Genomic DNA, 24,598 nt, shown 5'->3' with positions numbered 1-24,598 from the left:
AATCAGAATGTGATCTTCAAAAATTATACTGCAGGACCTTACTTTATGATATTCAATAAAACTGAGAGGATGGGTACACCCAACAAAATTTATTTTCAATGCACTCATTACTAGTAAATGGGTGCATCTACACATGCAATTCATGTGACTCTGGCTCAATCTGAGCTGGAGTATACTAATCCCAATGTCTCTGTCTACATATGTGTTTAAGCACAGTAATTTATTGTGCTGCTGGATATCACTTGTATCTGATAGGACTATCCAGCAGAGCACTGTAAATTAGTCTACTGCACCCTAATTGTTACACACGTGTATATGGCGATGCTTTACTACACCGCAAATTAGTCTGCTGCGCAGTAAAGCATCTCGTGTATACATCTGTTTCTCTGAAGTTTGTGGCTCAGATCTGTCACAACATATGAGAAGTGTCAGTTATATCTGGGGGGTTAGGGAGGAGTTGGGTCCAAATTATAGTCAGAGTTGAGCCTCTGGTATGACAATACCTGCCAGCATACTTAAAGAATCAAAAGGTAACCAGTGAACTAGTGAAGCATAATACTCTCAGTAAGGCCCTCTGTGCTCCCTCTTTCTACTGGTCCTAGCTTGTATGCCAGCCATAGAAAAGGTAATAGCATAGAATATAGATAATAGATAAAACAGTGAGAGAGCTGCCTTATACTGGAAAAATCTTTCTATGGTCAGGTATTTAATGTCATTCTGCACAGCTTTTGCTTCAGTTCTTTTCTTCTAGCATTATCAGAAAAAAATACTAAAGAGAACTGAGTATAACTTTCAAGCCTCCTTCTAACTTTTTTCCTGGTTAAATACCTCTGGCATTTGGCAGCATCTGAGAGAGGAAAAGAAAATATAAACTATTAAAAACACTTACTTGAAATAGAAGAAAATCCCCAAGGAAATCAAGAGCGACGTTATTGACAAAGCATGGCCTACTATAGCCATATAATAAAGTATAAATGCCATCTGGAATTAAAATAAAGATAGGTATGAAAAACTGGTAAGAAGTAATTTATTTATTGTTGTAAGCAACAATTTGTAGAAGCAAACAAGGAATTTTGATTTCTTTTTATTCAGATGTACTGCTAAGATATGCCTGAAATATTCCCAATAAATTAAAAGGCATGGCTGAGAAAGTAAAGAGATGAGATTAAGTGGTTTTTGCATGCACATCTCTGTCCCTGCTCCATAAAAGCCAAAGGCAAAATTCCTGTTGACTTTAAGAGAAATAGATTAGGTCCAAACCTATGTACATAGCTATACCAGTTTAAATAAAGAGAATTTCACTGAAATTCATAGGACTGATTCAGACTGGTATGAATCTAAACTAACCTTCTAAAGTAACAGTGATGTAAAGTCATTGTTAATGACAAAAGAATCGGCCCCCTATTCCAGGTGTGTCTACATGCTCAATTAATGCAAAGTAATAAACTCTGGAGTTATTGCTCTGGAGTTTATTGCTTCCCAGTGCTGCATTTACACATGCGCCCAGGACTGCAGTACGCTGAGCTGTATTGAAGCAGCCCTGGCTGCCAGGGAATCCTGAGGGTCAGCCTGCCAACCCAGAGCTGCTCCTGCTGTCCTCAACCTGCTGTGGAGGGGCTGGCTGAGGCATAAAGGGACTTCAGCATGGGGCTATCCAGAGGCAGCCCCCACACATGAACACCCATGTGTGAGGTGCTGGAGAGTAAAATATAAGTACTACCCTGCTGCAGAGTTTATTAGTTTACTCTAGCATAACAGCCCTGCACAGGAAGATGCAAGATGTTTATTGCAGAGCTAATTAGTTTAGTCTATTCTGCAGTACATGTCTCATGTAGATGCACCCACTGAAATGTAAGATAGGCCTACCTTTACATCATATGCTGTCAAATTATTATTGGACCACAATCATGTGGATCAGCATTGGCTGCACAATACTACAATATTTAAATGTCATATTTGTTCTCAGCCAAGGCCTGTGTCATTTAGATGTGACATGGTATGAAATAGGTGCAGGAATCTGGCTGCCTGTCAAGCTCTACTCCAGGGATGGGCAAAATAAGGCCCGTGGGCTGGATCCAACACTCAAGACCATTCTTTCCGGCCTGTGGGGCCCCTAAAAATTTTAGAAAATTAATATTTATCTGCCCTTGGTTCCTGTCAAAAACGGCACGAACCAAGGGCAGTAGGACCCAGGGGAAGCCTGGAGGGCTCCCACAACAGCAGGGCCTGCCTGGTCCCACCCCCCCCCCCCCAGCTGGAAGCCCCAGCAGGGGCCTCTGGCCTGGGACCACATGGCTGCCCCAGTGGTGCCAAAACTTCAGGTAAGGAGGGGGGAGGGCAGGGGAGGACCCCAGAAGAAAGTAGCCCAGGGAAAACCTGAGCGTGGTGGGGGGAAGCAGCCCCTCACCCGCCCCATGGCCAGTGCCCATGCTGCAGCTGCTTGCAGCCACACTCAGCTTTTCCCCGGGCTCCTTCCCGGCGCAGAGGAAAGCAGACCCTCCCCTGCCACATGGCTGGTGCTCCCTGATGCAGCCACTCGCAGCCCATATGGGGCTGTCCAGAACAGGCACAGGCAGCCCCACACAGGCTGCCAGCAGCTGCAGCACAGGGAGTTGGCCACGGGATGGGTGAGGGGCCACTTTTTCCCCACTGTGCTCAGTATCACCTTGTAACCTGGCCCCACTGCCAGCCTGGGCTCTGCGCCAGCTCCTGGCTCACCCATTGGGACTGCGTGTAGTGACAGCAGCTGTGGCCCCCCCAGCTTGCCATGCCAGACAGTGTTTGCCACCGCTGCCTGTGGGCTGCCCAGCACGTGAGCTCCAACAGGCAAGCCTGGAGCCAGCGTGGAGCCCAGGCTGGCAGTGGGGCTGGGTTACAAGCTGGTGCTGAGTGCAGGGAAAAGCAGCCCCTTGCTCACCCCATGGCCAGTGCCCTGTGCTGTAGCTGCTTGCAGCCCACATGGGGCTGCCTGTGCCTGCTCCAGATAGCCCCACATGGGCTGCAAGCACCTGCAGCAGGGAGTGCCAGCCATGGGCAAGGGGCTGCTTTTCCCTGTGCTCAGCACCAATTTCTTCCCTGCCGGCAAGCAGTGGGTCAGGACTGTGTGCCACTCTCCACCTGTATTGCAGGGTTGGGGGGCACTGGGTGTGAGTGGGTGCAGGAACCAATAAGGGAATGGGGCCTGCACCGGTATCCCAGGGCTGGCAGGGCCCAGAGCAGGGTGGCAGGAGCATGGGGTCCCAGCTGGCAGGGGCTCTATGGAGCCATGCCAGTTCCCCCTTTCCCTGCTGGTGCAGCCCAGCCTGGCTCTGCAGACCCCTGCCAGCCTGTGCCTTGCTTTGGGCCCCACCGGTGCTGGCCCTGGGACACTGGCCCCAAGATGGTGTCCAGCGGACGGGGCACCTGTCAAGGGGTGGGGCTATCCATGCAGCCCTTTACAGCCTGCCAAAACTGGGTAAGTGGCCCTCTGCCTGAAATAACTGCCTGGCCCTGCTCTACTCTCACCTTCTGTAATGAAAGTATTGATATTTTATCAGCACATTTTGGAAAAGCATCATTAGCTGTTCTTCCAGGCTTACTTTCTTTTCAGATATACTTCATTAATTCTCATTTTGTTACATAGAAGCAATTTTCCTTTCTCTTTTCTTTTAAATGATTCAATGAACTTCTTTTAAAGGAATGTCCTCCTCCATGAAATGCTTAAGAACTGTACCAGCATTATAGGTATTATTTTCATATTCATCATTACCCTTCCTCCTTCCCTTTTCCTCCTGTGTTTTTGGACATGTGGGAAGAATAAAAACAGAAAAGGTGTTTCATACAATACTTCTGCCTCACTCATCTTCAGTTAATTTATGGCCATCTTCTAATTATCCAGCTTTCTTTAGTCATTCCTCATTCTGAGTTTGTGGGGGTATCCATATGTTTTTTACTTTGAATTAAAAAAACCCAGAAGAATTAATTCTCCTTGGTAGAGATGTCTGTTTTGTATATCAGTTTATGCTGTTTAAGTTTTACAGCTATTATGTCATCTTTTTCTCTCTCTGTTCTAAAAATGGTCACATTACAGCTGTCTGACCATGTACATGAGCCTCAAAGTGGGTAAATGTCATTTACCAGATTGCTGGTATCTACTAAAATAATGTAGGGTAGCCTTCTTGTATATCAGAATCAAGGCCCTACAGAGTGGGTGCATCTATGTGTGTTACTAATACACTTGAATACACTCTGGTGCAGTTTGTGCTAGAATCAGCTACTTCCTGGGTGCAGCACCTTCACAGGTGCCTGGGACCACAGCAATCTGAGCCAGGATGGAGCAGCCCCGAGCTGATGGGGCATGGTGCAGTGAGCCCCAGGCTTCAGGTGGTGGTGATGCTGGCTAGAGTGCAAAGGTACTACAGTGTGGGGCTAGGTGGCAGGCAAACCCTGCACTGTAGCACCCTCATGCCCTAGCCAGCTTCAGTCACAGTCTACATGTGTGTTTAAGTCCATGTAATTATTCTGCTGTAGGACAGTACTTGTCCTGGATAGCACTATCCTACAATGGAGTTATTAGTTTACTGCACCCTAATACAGGTGCATGTGTAGACTGTGACACTTTCCTGTGGAGCTAATTGGTCAAACTCCAGAAAGAAGTTTAGCTAGGAACTCTGGAGAGGACAAAATGGAAAGTGGTAAGACAGGACAAATTTCTGTTTACAATTCTTTTTTTTTCATATACATCTTTGTCATTCCTTCACTTCTGTGTCACTGCTAGGGTTTTGCTTTTGTTTTTGTATTCTTGGCAGTATGCCTTGAATTTAAAAAATTAATTAACAGACAAACAACACCTAAATATTTTCATATGTTGTGCAGTACACAAGTACTGCTATGAAAGAGCTTTAAGACAGGTAAGTGGTAGTAGTACTGACAATTAAGTGTCTGTGTATCCTGGAAGACTAGAACCCATTCAAATTAATACATTTTAATTTTAGGACTATGATATATTAACATAATACTTGAAAGTCAAGAGTAGCTTTTGTGAAAAACAGTATTTTAACATATGTTTCTTTAATATATATTTCTAACAGTAAAAATTAGGGCAAATCTGAATACATTGGACTGCCAAGTAATAAACATATGGTGTATCTGTACATTGTAACAGATGCTTTGATGTAGACTTATGAACTAATGTCTCAGAAATAAAATATTTTTCTCCCATTAAATTCATAAAAAGATTGAACTATTTTAGTAACTCTTGCACTCCTAAAAACTCCCTCTTGTGCTTTATCTCCCAAGTTGATGCTAATTTCATGGCTTTCAAAAGGAGTTTTTCATCTTTTGCTTAGAAAGCTACTAAAAGAAACACTTTTCACGTTAATTTTTTTTCAAAATTTTTGACTTGGGAAAATTGTTAAAGCAGTGTTTAAGACCTCTTGCTGAAATATTAATGAGATTATCAGAATGTACAGGAAAATAGTTTATAAAGAACATGTGGATTAAAAGTTAGAATACACCTTGGCACTGTTGTAGAATACACTAGGTTCTTTCTGCATTTTCCTTTTTTTTTTTTTTTTTTGCTGCAAAAGGATCCCAACCTATGCACAATTTTCCTTTCTATTTCATCTGTACTTTGGCTAAATAACTGTCACAATTCTTCTTCTGGAAGGCATGCTTAACAGGCACATTTTGCCTCCCTACATGGGTCAACATCTGGAAAAGTGACTTTTTTATGGCCCTCATATTTAATGCCTTTGAGATCTTGAGTTGTTACTATTATTCCCTCCTTATTCTCCAGATTAGCCCATTTTACAGTTACTGCTTTCTATAATGTGACATTTTTCAGAGTTCATCTTACAGCAATCCAATAGCCCTCTCTAACATACTGTAGAATGGCTTATTATAATGGCTGAATATAACCACAGAGATGCAAGTAGCTATTTAAAAAGCCATGAAAACAACAAATCAGTTTCTGATTCTTTTCCTCCCAGAATTCCAAGGAGTTAGAAATCATTTATTGTAATCAGGTCTTCTTGGCTCTCCACTTGGCTTTCAGAAATGCATTGATTTGCATGATCACTTCCAAAAATGGTGGATTTTTAAAAAAGCTTTTACTCAGATTTCTTGCCCCTTGTTCATTTATCTTTCATAAACTGCATTATTTTTAATTTTTCCCTTGTGGCTAATGTTCCGATCCTGGAAGAGTTTTTGTGCATATTTAACTTTTACTCAGGCAAATAATCCTACTGATTTGAGTAGAAGTGTTCAGACTCCAGTAGAAGTGTTAAGTGTGTGCAGCAGATTTGTATAACTTTTACTCTACCAGTATCTCTATACTGATCATTTTTCAAACAAATCAAATGTGGGGTGATAACATTTGCTTGTAAAAAGTAATGTTTGAGTTGCATTGAGGTTTTGCTCAGAAGAAAACTAATTAATAGTTCTGAGTTTGCTCATTCAGGGAGGCCAGAAGATGGAACCTGACTCGGTGGCCCTGTGAGGTAGGATGAACTCTGGCTTCTAGTCCTTTTTACTAATGCTGCTTATCTATTTTATCTGTGTTTTCCCAATGCTATTTTATCCATGACTATTAGTACAGTTGTATATCTGTATGACTATACACAAAGAAACAAGCCACTATATAATTTCATATACTGTTCCTATAGCAACAAAGCTGGGGTGCCCTTGTTCATCTTTAGACAATAGAAACCTTTCACAAATAATTTGCTGCTGGTTCAGCTTCATATCATTCTTGGACTATACTGAATTTTTTTGTAGCTTACCTTCAGTTTCTCAGAAGTGAATAAGTTGCACAGCGTATAATTTGACCAAGTCCGATTGCTCTCAGGATGTCGGAACCAATTTCCTGTTTCATCACAATATTTTGATGCCCTTTCTGTCAATGAATGCAACAGTAATTATTTTAATGCATACACATTATAAATAAAAGCAAATTATATGAGTGAAAATGAAAATTCTCTTACAATATCCAAAGAGCTAATGCAAATATAATTCATCTAAATTTTTAGTACTATTTCTCTCTCAAAACCTGATTGGAAAATAGCCTCATTATTTTTGTCTCTTTTTTGTCATTTACTAATGGAGTGAATTGGGTGCCATAAATGATGTGGTAATAACTAGGTATCTAGAAAGAGTTTAATATTGCTTGTATGCAAAGCAGTAATGCTAAAGACTGTAAATTGAATAATGTCAATATATATGAAGGGATCCATTATGTGTGTACCCTCATAATTCCCTTTATATCCACAAATACTTGATTTTCATGTCCAAGTATGAGGTCTAAGTGTGCAAAGGATATTATACATATGTTTGCATGTTGTTTGCTGGTGCAAATTGGTGTCTAATTTTTAAAAACATAATTCTTATGAGATCCTATCTCCCTTAGAGGCACAAGGGGAGCAAACAGCATAGTAGAGCTCAATATGTGGGGAGGGAAAGGTCTGATCATGGACAGCCCATAAATAGAATTAACTTGCAAGCCCTGGATCAAATAATGTGTGTTTTCTACAGAAGGACCTGAGTTAGAGCAATCAATATATTATTCTTATCAAGTTTGTTAAATGAGATAATGGGCTACATAGAATCGTTAGCTAAAAATAAAATATAATTTAAAAAGCCTGTGTAGGGTAAGATCTACTACTGCCTAGGAGCAATGGAAATGACTACATAGTCACTATGTTAGTGGTATTTTGAGTTTGACAGTAAGCTAATTCTGCACTATCCAGTGTACATGAGTTAGCCCAAACAGTGCAATCAAAGCCTTCACAGGTTTGAGAGCGGTCATACCACTGGTCAAAAATTCAGTGTTTGGCAAGTTGGGGACAAGCACTTTATAAATATATACAATGGGCAGATGCAACAGAAAAGGGTCCTGCTATTCAGTTTCATTTGATACGGTGATAAGTATTTGTTCTCTAGCCTCCTTTTGTAAAAGTGTACTGGACAGGCAGCTGCCTTTAATTATCTATCAACATCATGGCCAAATCCTACAGCCCTTACTTGATTCTTGCTTGCCTGGAACTTAATGGATAGTTTGCCTGAGTGAAGACCACATGTTTTGGCCCATACATATGAGTAGCTGGTGTTTCTTGGGCAATGGTTAATAAGTGTTTTATTTTACAAAAATATTGGTATTCCAAAATTAGAATAGGTAAACAATTAAAATAACTTTTTAAAACTTATTTCTATCTGGGTGATTTATAGTAAACTAATAGACATAATCATTTCCAGGCAAGATATTCCTACAGAACTAATCATCCTTTTCCCTTACAAATTCATGTTGTCCATGTTTATTTTCTTAAATTCTAATGACCTGTGCTTTATTTTAATTTTGGAGACCTATGCCCCATCCAAATGCTTAGGAAAAAAACAGGCGAATATACTGACAAGGTCAAGATTTATATCGTGTGTATTTTTTTCTCTTTGCCCAGAAACCTGCTTTATACAGCAACAGTTTTGGAGAGCTTTAAATGTGCTATTTCCAAAGAACACTCTTTTGAAATAATTGAGTTTCAGATCATCAGATTTGGGGACCCAGTGCTTAAAATCAATACGTGTACAACACGGAGATGAAAAGTACACTTTATCTCAACCCTCCATCAATTTAACATAGAGATAATCTCTGACTGCATTGTAGCATCCTTCCCATTGTAGTCATTGCCAGATATGATCTAAACTGGACAGTTTTCAGTCATAAATAAAGATCAGTGGTTTATATACAATAGACACAATGTACAAAGATTTTGCTTCCTGTCCTATAGTACTGCACAATGCATATAGCTTTGTGAACAGCTAGGGATCATAACGTTGATTACATCCATGACTTTAACCTGTTGCCTGATATGTGTTCTGCTTAAACTTAAGTAGTTGCTGGGGCTCATGAGAGGAATCTTCTGCCTGCTATTCTTTCAGCTAAATGTAGCTTGTCCTGATTTGCGGGACTTTCATTCTGTCTCTCCACTGCCCTCTTATTTCTCTTCCTCAGTTAGTAGCAGGCTGTGCATTGTGGAATGCCCTGCAAGCCAATGTGTCTCTCTCTGTTTCCCCCTCCAGTAAGCTTCTTAGTAATTGTGATTGACTGGCATTGAATGTAAGTCATCAGTAAAGGGACAATTATTTTTGCTGTATTCTCTGCTCTGAGAGAGTTCTGAACAGAGACAGGCTACCTGCTTGAGAGTCATCTGCCTGTGACAAACATGATGCAGTAGGCTTGTCCTCTCCTGTCAGGGTGAATGAGCACCTGAAGATGTAGTTTTATATGAACTGCTTGCTTCAGTGACCACTTCTGTAGTGCATAGTGTACCTCATCCTCACACATTGTGTCCCTTCCTAAATAACATTTTATTGACTCTAGCAGTTAAACCTTTGTTTTAGACCTACTATTCTGTATTTAAATGAAGCTGTGACCACTTAATCCAAGCTTTGCATGGCGTTGTTCTGTTGGAGGTTCTTGTAGCTAGAGTGAATCTGCAGCAGCCATTGGTCTATGAAGTCAGAACACGTGGTCTGTTTTTGGAATGCGTTAGCTTTGTAAATAAAACGGTAATGTGTGAAGAAGAGACAAGATTTTTCTGACTATTAGCATGGCAAAATTAACATGGTAACCTTTAGTGATACTGTGAGACCATGTTATGATTGTGAAATGTTCACTTGGGCTATTATGTATCTATACTGTAGGATTGGTCAAATGGTGGTGGTCCTATTTCCTGATTGGAAGATTAAATTATTGGGAAAGGTTAACAAGGAATAACGAAGTATCAATTTCTGATGCATAGTTCTGTATGAAAAGTTGCTCATGCTAAAATCAATGAAGCTTTTAAGGTTTGCAAACATTTCTCTGAATAATGCTATAGTGATTTGTATGTAAAAAATATTTCTTTGTGTTTCATGCCAAAACAAACATAATGGCTTTAGTCACTGCTCAGTGCTTTTACTGCTGGATCAGTTTTCTCAACAGTGGATGTCTCAAACAGGTGTTTTTTCTCTTGTTTTTATTATTCAGCTATTGCATATTTATCATTACAAAATTGTTTCTATGCTACATACTCAAGAAGTATCAGTCATTATACAGTTTGTCATTCTTTGGATATACTTGTAATGTGCTCTCTGACTGTACTCTCACAGGTAGGTAGAGGAATAACTCATATTCCTTTGGAATATCTGATTTATTTACATGTGCCAGTAAAATATTTGTGGTGAAAATATTTCAGCGAACAGGTTTGTAAACAGATATGCCCATAATACACTGTAGCTCATAAAAACAAACTTCAACTTCAATGTTATAATAATAAAAAGTGATATCAGAAAAGTGCATAAGACAGCAGAACCAGAATACATATACACTAGAATCCTATTACACACTTTAGTAGGAACCATAAATAATACAAGAAATGTAACTGTTAAGCTGGATGAATAAAGAAATAGAAATGCATAGAAGGCATGGTGGAGGAGAAGGCACGTGAACAGAGAATTAAGCCAAAGAGATTTTTTTTTTCCCTCCCCCCAATATAACAATGAACTAAATGATATCACCTCCAAATATGTGTGAATTAAGCACACACTTCTACATCTAGGCTATGGTCATATGAAAATAATAGATATGAGGCTAGATTGAGATATGATGTATGAAGATGCAGCTCCCTACAACCTAAGTCTCAGCTCTGGGTATCTACAAACATACCCTTTAACCACTTGAAAAAGGGAGGGGAAAGCTGCTTTGTGGGAGCATATATCAGCAGTAATGACCTGTTACATCTGCATGATCTTGTAGCCATACAAGTAAGATAAATCACCTGAACTTTGATTTTCAAATGAAGCAGCACTAACATTTCAGATCTACAACTTTATCACTGCAGAATTATGCAGACCAAACAGTTACATTGCATTGGTGTCCTATGATACCAGTACGAATGTTAAGTCCATCTATATGCTGTACCAGTGATTCCCAATCAGGGTGCTGTGGCAACCTGAGGTACTGTGAGATCCTTTTAAAGGGTGCTGTGCAATATTAGCATTGTTAGATGAGCAAATCCCTACACATGATTCACAAGATAAACCCCGTGTAACAGGGAGCTGAGTCTTGGTTCCCATTACAGATTTGAGCATGGCAGGAGTTATGCACAAGACCCTTCAGTCCCAGGATTCAGCTTGGCTAGAAGACTCACCCAGGAGTAGCAGGCAGATGGTTCTGTCCAGAGGTGTGGGGAAAGGGTCCCAGGAGTGATGGGAAACCACTCCCAATGTGGAAAGACTCCTGGCTACTCCAGGCAGCCATGTTAGATGACCGGAAGTGAACCTGGAAGTTCTCTGTGCGGGGGCAGAGAACTCTACGACCCTTAGAGTACATGAGGGAAGGAGCTGACAGTGATTGGGCTGCATTGGGTCCCAGACCATATAAGGATGAGGAGACAGACTCTGGTTCTCCCTGGAGAAGGGAGAAGCATAATCTCTGCTAGGAGAGGTGCATGACTGTGTAGAGGCACAGGACCAGGCTGAGTGATCACTGAAGCAATGCCAAACAGGAGGCTGGGAAGGCCAAAGGCATATGGTGCAGCAGGATAGAGCAGCAAGACATGGCAGTTAGAGACTTCTGGCCTGCTGACAGCAAGGAACTACTAAAAGAAGCCCAGATCCATGGACTTAGGATCCTAACCTGTTCTGGGTAAGACAGTCTGTGGACACTGATGTGAATATGGACAGAAGGGTGGAGGGAAGGGAAAGTCTCTTCACTGGGTTATGGCTGAGGGATTACCCTTGGAAGAATGAGAGAAGAAAAGGGTGAGACCCAGAGTAGTTTTGCCAGATCACTGGAAATAACCTGTGATCATTCTGAGGAGCATGAGTAAAAGATGCTGACTGCAACACTGGGTTGCAATCTATTGGCACTTCAACCTCATCCAGTCTGGTGGAAACTGCAATTCCACTGGTTGAAATGTCAGGCTTGTATGCACTCTTAGAGACTAACTGGTTTGGAGAAGAATAAACTTTCATAGGCAACAATCTACTTCATCAGATGCTATAAGACAAACTCAGAGATTTTTAACTAGGAATGTACAGTGTTAAAATACTCTGATTTGTTGTGGCCTGAGTTCTTTGCAGCAGAAGAAGGTATATATTATTTCCTTTAGGCAAAAATAAGTGAAAGGTACAATCTTTCCTTTTTCCAAGGGGTGCCTTGAGTCTAATGAAGGGCATCTTGAGTCTGAAAGAAACTGAGAACCACTAACCTATATGTGGTTCAGAATTTAACTTTCTAGAATTTTATTTCAGGACCCAATCTTGATAGTTAAAACATCCCGATTTATTAAATGAAATCAAAGACGAAACCCACCAAAATAGCATAAACAAATGGCGGCTTTGGTTAGAACAAGCCTGGGATGGTCACACATAGACAGAATCTGCCTTCTTATGTCCTTGTGCTGTGGCACTTTTGTTTTTTTAATATTATATTGTATAAGAGGAAATATAATGGAAAATGAAAATATAAATGAGGACACAGCCATGCATTCATTCCATACCAAATTGATTAACTTTTATTAAACAATAAATCTTGAAACATTCTGCACAAGAGAGAGCTTTTAGGATACTCCATAAAAATCTCAGTGATCTAGTTTCAATTTGTTGAGTGTTTCTCCTCATGCAATTAGCATGACACAATAAACTCCGGGACTGTTCATGCCAAAGAAACTGCTTTTGGGCACAGCATCTGCACATGTGTTCAGGACCACAGTAATTAATTTGAGCCACGGTAGAGCAGCCCCAGGCTGGCAGGAGGTACAGGGGGCCAGCCCCAGTCTCCGGATGGCAGCATTGGGCAGAGTTGGGGCTGGCTGAGGGGCAAGGGTGAAATAATGTGGGGCTAGGCATCAGGTAGCCCCTGCACTTTAGTACCCTTGTGCCTCAGCCAGCCCACTGTCTACACATGCACTGCACCACATTAATGACTCTGCTGTAAGATAGTAGTACTATCCCTGACAGTGTAATTTTACATAGGAGTTAATTAATTTACTGTGCCCTAATACTGGTGCACGTGTAGACAGTGACACTTTACTGTGGAGCTGATTACTCTACTCCGCAGTAAAGCACATATAGTAGTTTTGTAATGCATATAGTAGCATTTTGTAATGGAGCCATTTGTTCAGAACATGTCTTTGGAAACCAGAAGCTGGATGGGAAAAGCTTCATTTCAAGTCTGGTAAAAGGTGGTGTGAGAACTGGGGAAAGTGTTTGTCTATAATATCTGAAGAGAATGTGTGATGAGAATGTTGATGATGTCAGGAGACTTTAGGGATTTCTAAATTATGTAAGATCTGTTGTTGATATAATTGCGAGAGCACATAAAATTATATATAAAATAGGGCTGTTTTCTACTAACTTACCACGAAAACCATAGAAGTGGTGGAAGCAGCAGACGTATAGTAAATGGTGTGTGAAATAGGTAGAAGAACAACCAAAGAAATTCTAAGTTATGGCACTAGAAAGAATCACTGAAAATAATTCTTGCACCAAATGACAGCATTTCTTTTAGGAAATGTGATAACTCTGCGATGGGTAATAGGAAAATTAATGGAAGTTGAAGCTGTTGGTCATGTAGGGCTAGGTCCACAACAGGACTTGTGCATCTAAAAGTAGGGATGCAATGTCTAATATTTAGATGCCTGACCCCTGGAGTGGGGTGCAATGCCACAGCGGCCATGTTTCACTACGGCTCCAGATGCACGAGTTCCTGAGCTGTAAATGGGTATTATTCATTTGGACTATAGAGTCAAAAGTGATCAGATGTGATGCTAACTAGGGCTGTGTGAACCAGCACCATTTTGTTTTTATGTCCATTTTGCTGTTTTGAAGGGACAGCATTTCATTTAATTTTGAAGCTCTGTTCTGTTTTGTCAAAACTGTTTTGCTGTTTTGATTCATTTCACCATTTCACCCATAGTCTACAATAGGGAATCATAAACATGCATAAAATTTTGTCATTTCATTCCTGATTCAGATGCAAATTGCAGGGATGGTAGCCTGCCATGTTTCAAGGAGATCGGTGCAGAGGTTCCTGGGGAACTACACCTCAAACTGTTCAAAGCAAAACTCATGACACTCGCCGGTAACAACAGCCTGCTGCCATTTGATGTGCAGATCCAGGGGCCCATGCCCCCGGGAGGGCTATGGGGCTATGCCAGACTCCTCCTGGGGGTGCGGGCCCCTGGATCTGTGTGCCAGGTGACAGGAAGCTGCCTGGGACTGACAGTGGGAACAGCCCATGCCCCATACTGGGAAGATTGTTGCTGCCTCTGGCCCCAGGCAGCAGTGGTAGCCTCCTGTTATCTGGCATGCAGGTCCGAGGCCCACAACCCCAAGAAGGCTGCGGGGGTGTACCAGACTCTCCTCTCAGGGGTGCAGGCCCCTGGATCTGCATGCCAGACAGCAGGAGGCTGCTGTTGCTAGCTGAGACTGGCGCTGAGCACAGCCCATGTCCAACACCAGAAAGACTGCTGCTACACTGGCCCCAGGCAGCAGCAACAGCCTTCTGTCATCCCCCACACAGATCTGGGGGTCCACATCCCCAGGAGGAGTCTGGTAGTGCTGGGAGGGCAGGTTCAGCTCTGTGGGGCTGGCGGAGCCGGTTGGAGTGCAGCCCTGGCTCTCCCTGGAGCTCAGCGTGGCAGCGGGAGCCCCATAGAGCTCAGCATGGTGGCAGGAGATGGGGGAGAGCCAGGGCTGTACTCCACTTCCTGCTGCTAGGATGAGCTCCATGGGGCTGGAGAAGCTGCTCTGAGCGCAGCCCTGGCTCTCCCCTGCCACCCGCCCCTGGGCTGCTTTGAAACTCGAAATGTTTCAAAACATTTTGAGTGCCCTCATATCATTTCAAAACTTTTTCAGTGTTGCTGTTTTGAGCTCAAAACGCATCGAAACAGCCTTGAAATGAAACACTCAACAAGATTTTGCACAGCCCTAATGCTAACCATATCACTCCTTTGTGTGCTGTTGGCTAAGAAACTACTGAACATTAACCACGTTAATTCAATAACCTGTCAGGTTCAGGATTTCATCTGTTTAATTTTTGGACCATATCTCCATTTTATCCGGGTCAGTCTAGATCCCAGCCCTGCCTTCCAAAGTGTCTGTATCTCCACCCAACTTGGTGTCATTAGCAAATTTGCTAAGTGTGCACTCGACTACATCTTCCAAATCATGCATTGTGATTATTACAATGTTTACATGCATTACAATTGCAATGATTACAATTAATTACAATATCTAATTAAACTGTGAAACTTGTCTTCACAGGAAATCATTGAGGCCAACAGCATTCCAAAAGGGACTGAATAGTTATATGGATATTGAGAGTGGTTTTAATTAATGACAACAATAATTTTGAAAGGGATATTAAATAGGCCTCAGGACTTAATTTAATCTATAAATATGAGAGACTGGGATGAGATCAAATGTATGTGAGGGCAATTGTAACACCTATCCAACAACTGGATTATCCCCCTCTTCCAGCTCATCTGGTAAAAGCTGCTTTCAGAGATTGAAATCTAAACTGACCTTGGGTTTGACTCAGTATGGAAATTCCTATATTGCAAAATGTGCAACAGATTCACTGAATAATGGCTCTTGGCAATAGTATGAGGCATCTAAAGTATTAACTTGTTCCTATGCATTAGTCAACTTATTCATAATCGGACCATATCTAGTAGAAAGCATATTGCTAAAGCCTCATTGTACATAACTATTAATGTTTTGAATGTTATAACCAATAAAATGTTAACTTTCATAGTTTTTATTTATGATTGGTATAATTTGATTAAAGACTATCCAATATTCCATAGTAGTATGAGGTAGAAAAGAATTTTCTGTGTTAGACAGGTATAGACTTGAAAACATAATTGAGTCCTTCTTCAAATGATGTTGCAAAGAGAGTCAACCTTTATCTAAAGTCATAATCACGCATTCATTGATCAGATAAAGTATTTCCCCCACTTACAAACATTCCAAACCTTTATAAAGCCCCAGAATATATATGAATTTCATATTAACTTACAAATACAATCTCACAAATATCATTGTAAATAATTCAGTGAAAAAACAATAGCTCTGAGATTCTGTAGCTTAATAAAATGTTATTTCTGCTCCTCTTCTTTCAATAGCTTTGTAAAATTGTCTTTTCCAATTGAAAACAGCAGAGAACCTGAGCTATACTAGCAGTATTTTACGAAGGGAAGAGAGCTACAGTTCATAAATGCTGTTCCATTCATAAATTCACAATTCACAATCTAGAATAGGGGTAGGCAGATATTAAAATGAATCAAGAGGCTTTCATAAAATTTATTTCAGAGATCCATGGGCTAAATCAAATGAACACATGCTACTACTTTAAAGTAAGAAAAAACCCTGCAATCACTATACAGCTGGATATTTCACTGCTGAAAGTCTCTGAGATTTCACAATGCTGTAAAAATACCGTAAGAAGCACATGCCTTTTCAAAAGCAAGAATATTCTAAAGTCTATCACACTAAAGATAAAAGAAAATACTCTACCAGTTGGATCAAAGTCTGGAAAATAATCTGGGCAATTCTGAGCTGTGACTCTTCCAGCAGGTGTATCATCCCAACACAACCATCCATCCCAGGTTCGATTACAGAACAAACCTATAAATTTAAGAAGAATTAAAAATTTAATTTTTTTAAACAGCATAACCCTTTCTAGTCTACTCTCCCAGTTTATAATGCTGTCCATTTGTTGCAGAGTTTCTAGATTTGTTCTTACAGTAAAAAAACAATTATCAGTACACTGTGACTTGTATTCATTTATACCTGGCATTGCTGTCTTTCTTTATACTCGGCATTGTGCCTTATATAGGGCCTAGTTTAAATCATGATTTTGCACTTTTCATGAAAATCACAAAAACAAGTGATTTTCATGATAAATGTGATTTACAATGAAATGCCACGATATGGTCACTTGCTGGGGAGCTCCCCAGGAAGTGGCCATATTGTGGCATTTTGTTGCAACAAGACGGCTGCTGCAGGCTGAGAAAAGCATTCTCTATCCAGTAGCAAAAGCCTAGCAGCCCAGGGGAGGGAAGAAGGGGGGTGTGTGTGTGAAAGGGCCAGGGAGAGGAGAACACTTGGAAAACTGGGGTGCTGGGGGTTGAGGATGGGGGAAGAGAACACACACGTGGAGAAGTAAACAGCCTCTCCCCTAGTTAATGCCAGGGCCACCTGCCAAGTCAGGCCCTAGCGCCCCCCACCCTCCATGTCTCAGCTTTCTCAACTGCAGGAGCAAACAGCTCCTCCCCTACCTATCCCCAAACTCTCTTCTCCTCTTGTCCCTTCTGTGACCCCTTCCCCCCCACCTCCCCTGGACTGCTTAGGCTTTTGCTGTTGGCTGTTAAATGCTTTTCTCAGCTTGCAGCAGCTATCAAAGCAAACAGCCCTCTGATCTGGGTGTGAAAATGGTGGTATCCATCATGCTTTGGCCACAATATTAGTGAGCTGGGCCTGCAATATAAACCAGGCCCTAACTATAGGGTTCAGTTTTGGAAACCCAGGTATCTATTGCTATTCAACAAGGCTCTGAAGCACATGATTACCCAATTTGCAAAACCACAACCAGTCACATGAATAATCTTCAGTCACGCATGCAGTCCATTTACCTTCAGTTGCTCAGCAGTCCTCAAAATCAGGCCTCAGATGGGTGAAGTTAGAAATTTAAAAATGAGGCACCTGCAACTAAAGGCCATTTCTGATATGCAGGTTTCTACATTTTTGTTTCGGTATTAAAAAACTAAAGGCCAACAACCCATTTATTCAGAAGTCACAACGGGGCTGCACTGCAGGCACAATCACAGATGCAACATTGTGAAGCCTATGGACCAACTGGTGTGCAGGACCAGGTCCTCAGTCAGGCTTTCTCCTGGATGATTTGGGGAATTCAGATGGCTGCTCTGTTAGTTTTTTAACTAATGCATTGTATATTGACCTGCACGCCAGATAAACACTACTGGGAGATGCTGAACTGCAAGAAGCAGGCTACATTCTTCAAGAAGCAAACTTGAAATAGAAGTATTCTTTCCTTCCCAAGACCCATTTGAGTGGCATTAGAAGGTATCTGCCTATGCTCCCTAATAGAATTGTACTCAGTCACTGCAAAGGAGCATGAGGAGGAAGAAAGGGTGCTTGTACACAAGTGCAGAGGCTGGTCTGACATGCTGTAATTGATTAATAGAGTCTGCTGGAGCATGGTAATTACCATGCTCCAGCAGCCTCCTGCATCTCAGCATCTCTGGGCTTCAAAATGGCAATGGGGGCACTTGAATGAAAACTCATTGAATGAGCTTTCATTCAAGTACCCCCACAGTCATTTTGAAGCGTGGGGACACTGACACACTAGATGCTGCAATGCTTTAATTCAGAGCCACTTTAATTAAAGCGTCACCCCGATCCCTGGAGCACATGTAAAAGTGCCCAAAGATTCTTTTTCTTTCTTCCCAGGATGCATGTCGATTTACACAGGATTGCACACAATTGACATCACAGCCTTGTTACCTGTTTCCTGCAACAAGATTGCACTTGTAGCTTAATAAATAAGTGCTATTAAAATCTATGTCTGGTTTTTAATGTTCTAACTGTTTTATGCAGGAGAAAATTATTCACCACTATGGTGCTAATAGAACACTCACAGAATGGAGAGTGAAAAAATACTTCTTGACTTTAAATGTGCCTTGCATGAATCTTACTGATTGTCACAAGGAGGGATTTTTAAAAACTGCAAACAATAGGTAGAGTCCTAATATATGCTGAAAGTTAGCAGTTTCAGCCCCAAACGTCCCTTTGTGCTTCTGAAATGGTCTTCCAATGACCTAAATCTTTCTTTAAAAAACCATGACATGTATAACAGATGTACAAAGATTTTTACATTTTTACAAGATGACAGATTGAAAACCTTGCACCAGTAGTTGTTATTTTAAGATAGACATGCTATCTAAAAATGGAAGTTTTAAATATTACAAGTTTAATTTTCAGCTGTGATTTACTGTATAAAATTTCTTGGTATAAGCACTATCTTCCTCATTCTGTAAGAATTTTTGTATATGTGTATTTTCTTCCATTGTCAAGACAGATGTTCTAAGCTACTTGTTCAGATTATTAGCAAACTATTATGTTATTTCAGTCAGAGAGAGGGTCACATAGTCCTAGTTATGTTTTTTCCTTCAAGCATTCTCCTGTTCTCCTCCCAGGGTTTGAAAGATTTGAAGCATCATTTTGTGAAATCAAAGGAGGAAAAACAGAAGAATCAGAATGCATTTTAAGCATGTTTCTGAAAGATACTGAAATCTGGGCTTTCTATGCTTCTATGCTTAATTTTTAAGATTCTATGCTTAATTTTGAAAATGCATGTTATGTCTTGACATGAAATACACTGTTGTTGTTCGATATGCTCTACAGGCTTTCAGGGAAAATAACATGACAATATTTTTCCCACCAGATATATCAAGTATGCATTTATCAAGTGATAAAATGGAATCACAGAAAATTGGGGTTGGATGGGAGGGACCTCAGGAGGTCTTCTAGTCCAACCCCTTGCTCAAAGCAGGACCATCTTCAATTAGATCATTCCAGCCAAGTTTTTGTCTACCCAGGTCTTAAAAACCTCCATGGATGGAGATTCCACAACTTCTCTGGGTAACCTGTTCCAGTGTTTTACTACCCTCCTAGCGAGAGAGTTTTTCCTAGTACCTAACCTTTACTTTCCTTGTTGCAACTTGAGATCATTTCTCCTTGTTCTGTCATCTGCTACCACTGAGAACAGTCTAGCTTCATCCTCTTTGGACTATCCTTCAGACTGTTGAAAGCTGCTATTAAATCCCCTCTCAGTCTTCTCTTCTCCAGACTAAATAAGTCCAGTTCCTTCAGCCTCTCTTCGTAAGACATCTGTCCCAGCCCACTAACCATTTTTGTTGCCCTCTGCCAAACTCTCTCCAATCCTTTCTGTAGTGGGGGTCCAAAACTGGACACAGTACTCCAGATGTGACCTTATCAGTGCTACATAGAGGGGACTAATCACTTCCCTCAATGTACTGGCAAGGCTAGTATGCCCTTAGCCTTCTTGGCAACAAGGGCACACTGTTGGCTAATATTCAGCTTATTGTCCACTGTAAACCCCAGGTCCTATAGAGAAATTACAATTTGAATAGAATAATACCTGCCACAGAGGAAAGACCATTTCAGAAATACAAGACAAAAAACACCTTTTTTCCCAGAAGTCACTCAGAGTGGTTTTGTGTGCAGTGATTCATAGCCGGGGGCAAGGGGAATTTAGGTTGCCTCTGCTGCACCAGACACAAGTTAATTTGGGGACTAGAGAGTCACAGACCTAACTTAGAAAGACCTGGGCACCTATCTACATTATAGCAAACTCCCAGGCTGCCCTAGGGACTTCAGCAGTATACAGAATCTTCACGCCTCTTCACGTTGAGGCTTCACCCTCTTGCCAGGCTGCCTAAAATACAGCTTGGAGAGGGGGAGGGGGTGTCCTCTTTTCCTCTGCATGTCATCTTACAGCTCTCATCTGCAACTCCTGTACTAAGGGATCCTTCCTGTCTGCAGCCAAGATATTTAAAGTCCTGTTAAGATAATCCAGCTCTTTTATGGGTTGTCAGTGTCTAGAGGGAGATTCTATTCTATGCAAGCTATACTAGAACTGTTATTCATTCATGTTAGGAAAAATCTCTGGACCCCTTCTTTTGATTTTGCACAGTTCCACCCAAATCTAAACTATGTCTTCTGTGCATGCTCCAAAGTGTTTTAGGTGGCATGTCTAGGTGCAGCATGAAACTCAATTCCTTCCAAAGTTCCCTAGCAATTCACATTGTTGCTTAGTAGGTAATTTGAATGCTGCTGAAGTCCCTGCAAGGAGAGGCTTCTGTTGGTTGGGGGGAAAATATGCACCTAATTCCCACTGGTAGAATTTCATTCAGCTTGGTGTTGATGTCCGTCTTTTTCCCACTTGCCTAAAGGCTTGAAGATTTGTCTAGGTAGTGGGAGGCTAGGGTTCTTAGGCCCTTTTCATCTTGAGAGAATTCAAACCCACACCAAGAGCTATCAAATAGACAAATTCCCCTCTACTGAAGCTAGGCCACCAATACTGCAAGGCTTATGGGACCAGAAAAGGAGCAACTGAAAGTGATAATCCTGTTATATTGTAATTACAATATGCCTGTTTATTCAACTCTGTGCAGCTAGGGTTATTTCTGTTTTTTAACCAATGCAAACCACATAAACAATGCTGACAACAAAAGGAATTTCATAAGCATTATGTTCCAGGAGTTCAAAATGAGCATAAATTATACAAGGTCATGCATCCAAGCCCTAAACTCTGGAGAGGGGCAGGAATTCTGGTACATCTGTATTGTTAGCATTTCCTGTTGTTTGCCTAAAGGTGCCTCTGATCTTACTGAATGATCTTTTGGAGGCATCTATGAGTCCCTAGTCTCTATATAAGGTTCCTATACACCTAAACCTGAATTCAGGTACTTGCAAACTCCCTCCATTGACTGTATAGGAATGCTAAGTTCCAAATTGGGTCTGACTGACTCAACCTTTGGAGCAGGGAGCCTGTTTAAATGTAAGAATGTCTTAGTATAGGTGCTTAAGGAACAATACAAATCTGAGCAAATGTCAGACATCTAAGTCCCAGAGAAGCATTGGAGTTCAGACACACCCCTTTGCTTAACTATTCTTATTACTTATCTTTGTGGGGCTCTCTAGTCAGTATCTGGACTCTCTCAACTGCCCTTCAGAAATGTCTAACTACCTTTTGACTCCCTATAGAGCCTATGAGCTCAACTCCATTTCTTTGACACTTCTTAGGGCCTGGCACATGCTTAAACCTAAAGTGGACATGCCTGAAGAGGCCCAATCTGGATTTTTCCATAAATCTTTGTGCTGATATAGTTGGTGCAAAATATTTAGAAATTTAGAGCCCAGAAACATGTCATATAATGGACTAATTACAGGAAAATAAATTAGTTGAGGGAAACGAATAGATTGACATCTATATTTGAGACATTTTTATTTATATTTTCTCTCTGAAGTAGCTGTATGAAAATTACTGAACTGACAGTCCTAGAAATAGACATTCCCTAAGCATGAACAGCAGCAATTCAAGTCTCACGGCACTGAGTCAACAATATGCCTCATTTGTGTGAGAGAGGAATAATCTCCAATGGTGAGAGGATAATTCACTTTCAGCAAGTTCTCCAAGGCCTTTCCTTCCTGAGACTCATAAAAGGGTGTTAAATTCATGTAAAGTCTGTTAGTACTAAGTAGAAGGCTGACAGGAAGACTATGCATCAGCACACAGAAGGAAATGTTCCTTTACAGTGATAAAGAAAACATGTCAATGTAGGATCAGATGCTTTTCTCTTTTTTACCTTTCTTTCTATAGGGAGGAGCTCTGTTCATCCTCTCATAGCATTTGTACTGTGAATCTATTATCTTCTGTCGTATCGCTGTGTTTTCAGTTACTACAGGCTCTAATGTAGGATCAGTATAATTTATAGTAGAAGTAAGACTTGGAGCCATTCTCTGTACAGAAAGGAAAATCTGTTAATTTAAATGAGTAAACAAGGAGGCTAAAATAAAAAGCATGAGGTGAGGTTCAGAAATCTCTATAACCCTTACTTCAAAGGCCTTTTATCTGCACATGTTTAGCATTATTATGGTCTTTTACTTTTGCAAAACAAATTGTAAATGCAGTAGTTTTCCTCCACCATTACCTCAGGATTTTTATCCAAGTTCTTTTCTTTGGAAACATGGTAACATAAGGGATTATTAAAAGCTTGATAAAAACTTAAAAATCTGTATTTGCTTTATTGGTGTACAAATACCTTATATGGATGTCCCAGCCTGAAATTACATCTCCAGAGGTGTAACTATAAGTTTTGATGCCCTTAGCAAAACTTCAAGGGGAAAAGGTGGGGGTGAACACTGTTTTGTTGCATCTGTACCTCCCCCTCCAGCTGTAGGAGTGGAGCTGGAAAAGCCCTGTGCTGCTCAGCTATAAAAGCTGAGTGTTGGGACACTGCAGGAGTAGCCTTGCACTTACCTGCCCTGGGGCACTCAAAAGACCCCTGCTGCTTCTGCCATGTCCTTACACCTGGCTTGGCCGAAGGCTAGGCAGTGCAGTGCTGTTCCTGCTTGGCTTATAGGATAGGGCTTCTGCTGTTGCACCACTCCCGCTTTGAACTAGAGTGAAGGGGAGGGTGTTTGCCCTTGGTTCCTCTCTAACTCTGTTCTTGCCTAGGAAAATGTTCTCTGGGGGCAAAGGTGAATGGGTCCCTATGCTTTCAAGGATTTCTTTGTGTGACCTTCTGCTTTTGTACTTCTGTCCTTAAGCCATCATGGTCTGGTACCAAGGGCTTTGTAGATGGCTTTGAAAATCAGACAACTTTTATTTAAGTACTTACATTTCACAGACTTTACTATCCTAAACCTAGACTTCTCAAAAGACTAGCCATAATGTTGGTTTTATAAAAATGACTCCTTTTTACTAAATTTCTGTTTTCAGTAACAAAACATGGACTGAACTTTCATTTAAGGGCTCTCAAGAGTGTACCTCAAGTGAGATCGGTGGCATTCATGGGACACTCAATGTGTGGGCCTGCTAAGTTTTATAATATTATCTGATAATTTAAACAAGCACTTGGAATTGCATAAATAAAAATCAACACAATTTGAAATTACTTTTTGTATCAGTCTAATTTTGCAAAAACACCCAAACAAAGACTGCAATTCATCCACCCCATCCTCCAGCACAGGCTGAAAACCCCCCAGACTGAACTCCCTCTGCTCTCTTTCCTCCCTCCCATGCTGAAAACAGCTTCAAGGCTGAGAGTCTGCTCAGACGTAAGTTACTGAAACCGCCCCATTTTGTAACATCTGCACCTGAACTCTAATGAATGAGGGTTCAGGTTTTCTTGTGATGAGGCCTTTTTAAAGTGCTTTGCAGTCATGCACTTGCTTGGTCACAGCTGTAGAGCACTTTCAGGGGCCAGATCGGGTACAAATTGTCACTTCTGTCTGTACTCACAAAGACACAGTTGGAAGTGATAAGTCCATGACCTTAGAAGAGTATGACCAGTTTTACATTGGTGTAAATCTGCTAACTTCAGTGCTTCCATGAGGCTACTCTAAAATATTCAGTTGCTACAGCAAGTCTCTGCTTATTTTATTCTGCCCATCTATCCATATAGCCATTTAACTTCAAATTAATAAAATATTCATTAAGAAAGGATGGCGACAGCAGGATGTGAGAACAGTGTGGAACGCCAGAATGATCATAGGGCCACTACGTGCTTTCCAGAGCCCACCATTGAGGTTTGGGAAGTTCTGGATGCAGAGCCCCTGGTTCTGTGCAAACCTTATACAATTTCCTTTTCCTTACATAGATGATTAATAGATAGGGGAATGATCTGATCTTCCAATCCGTTTGGCCAAACATGATCAAAATCAACTCAAAGATTTGCAGTGCCAGGCAAGATAGGTAAACTTATGGTCCCAAATTATAAACAGTGTTAAACTGCCATTAGAGAGAACT

General features: G+C 41.1%; 1 protein-coding gene across 5 annotated transcripts in view; it reads right to left on the bottom strand.

Annotated features, from left to right (window-relative positions):
* CALCR (calcitonin receptor) overlaps window positions 1–24,598 on the bottom strand; it is a 304,212-nt gene that overhangs the window by 89,957 nt on the left and 189,657 nt on the right. For all 5 annotated transcript variants that reach the window (XM_090047025.1, XM_090047027.1, XM_090047023.1 and 2 more), the window contains exons 3-6: window positions 22,434–22,587; window positions 16,537–16,647; window positions 6,762–6,874; window positions 890–981 (exon numbers count right to left, since the gene is read on the bottom strand). In XM_090047025.1, the coding sequence (XP_089903151.1) occupies window positions 890–981; window positions 6,762–6,874; window positions 16,537–16,647; window positions 22,434–22,587 (470 nt within the window). The remainder of the gene's footprint in view (window positions 1–889; window positions 982–6,761; window positions 6,875–16,536; window positions 16,648–22,433; window positions 22,588–24,598) is intronic.

Source organism: Crocodylus siamensis, chromosome 5 (assembly GCF_052110815.1).
Source record: "Crocodylus siamensis isolate JL-2025a chromosome 5, ASM5211081v1, whole genome shotgun sequence".
NCBI lineage: Eukaryota > Metazoa > Chordata > Crocodylia > Crocodylidae > Crocodylus > Crocodylus siamensis.
The sequence above is the reverse complement of the archived record's forward strand: the minus strand, read 5'-3'. Positions and strand labels throughout refer to the sequence as shown.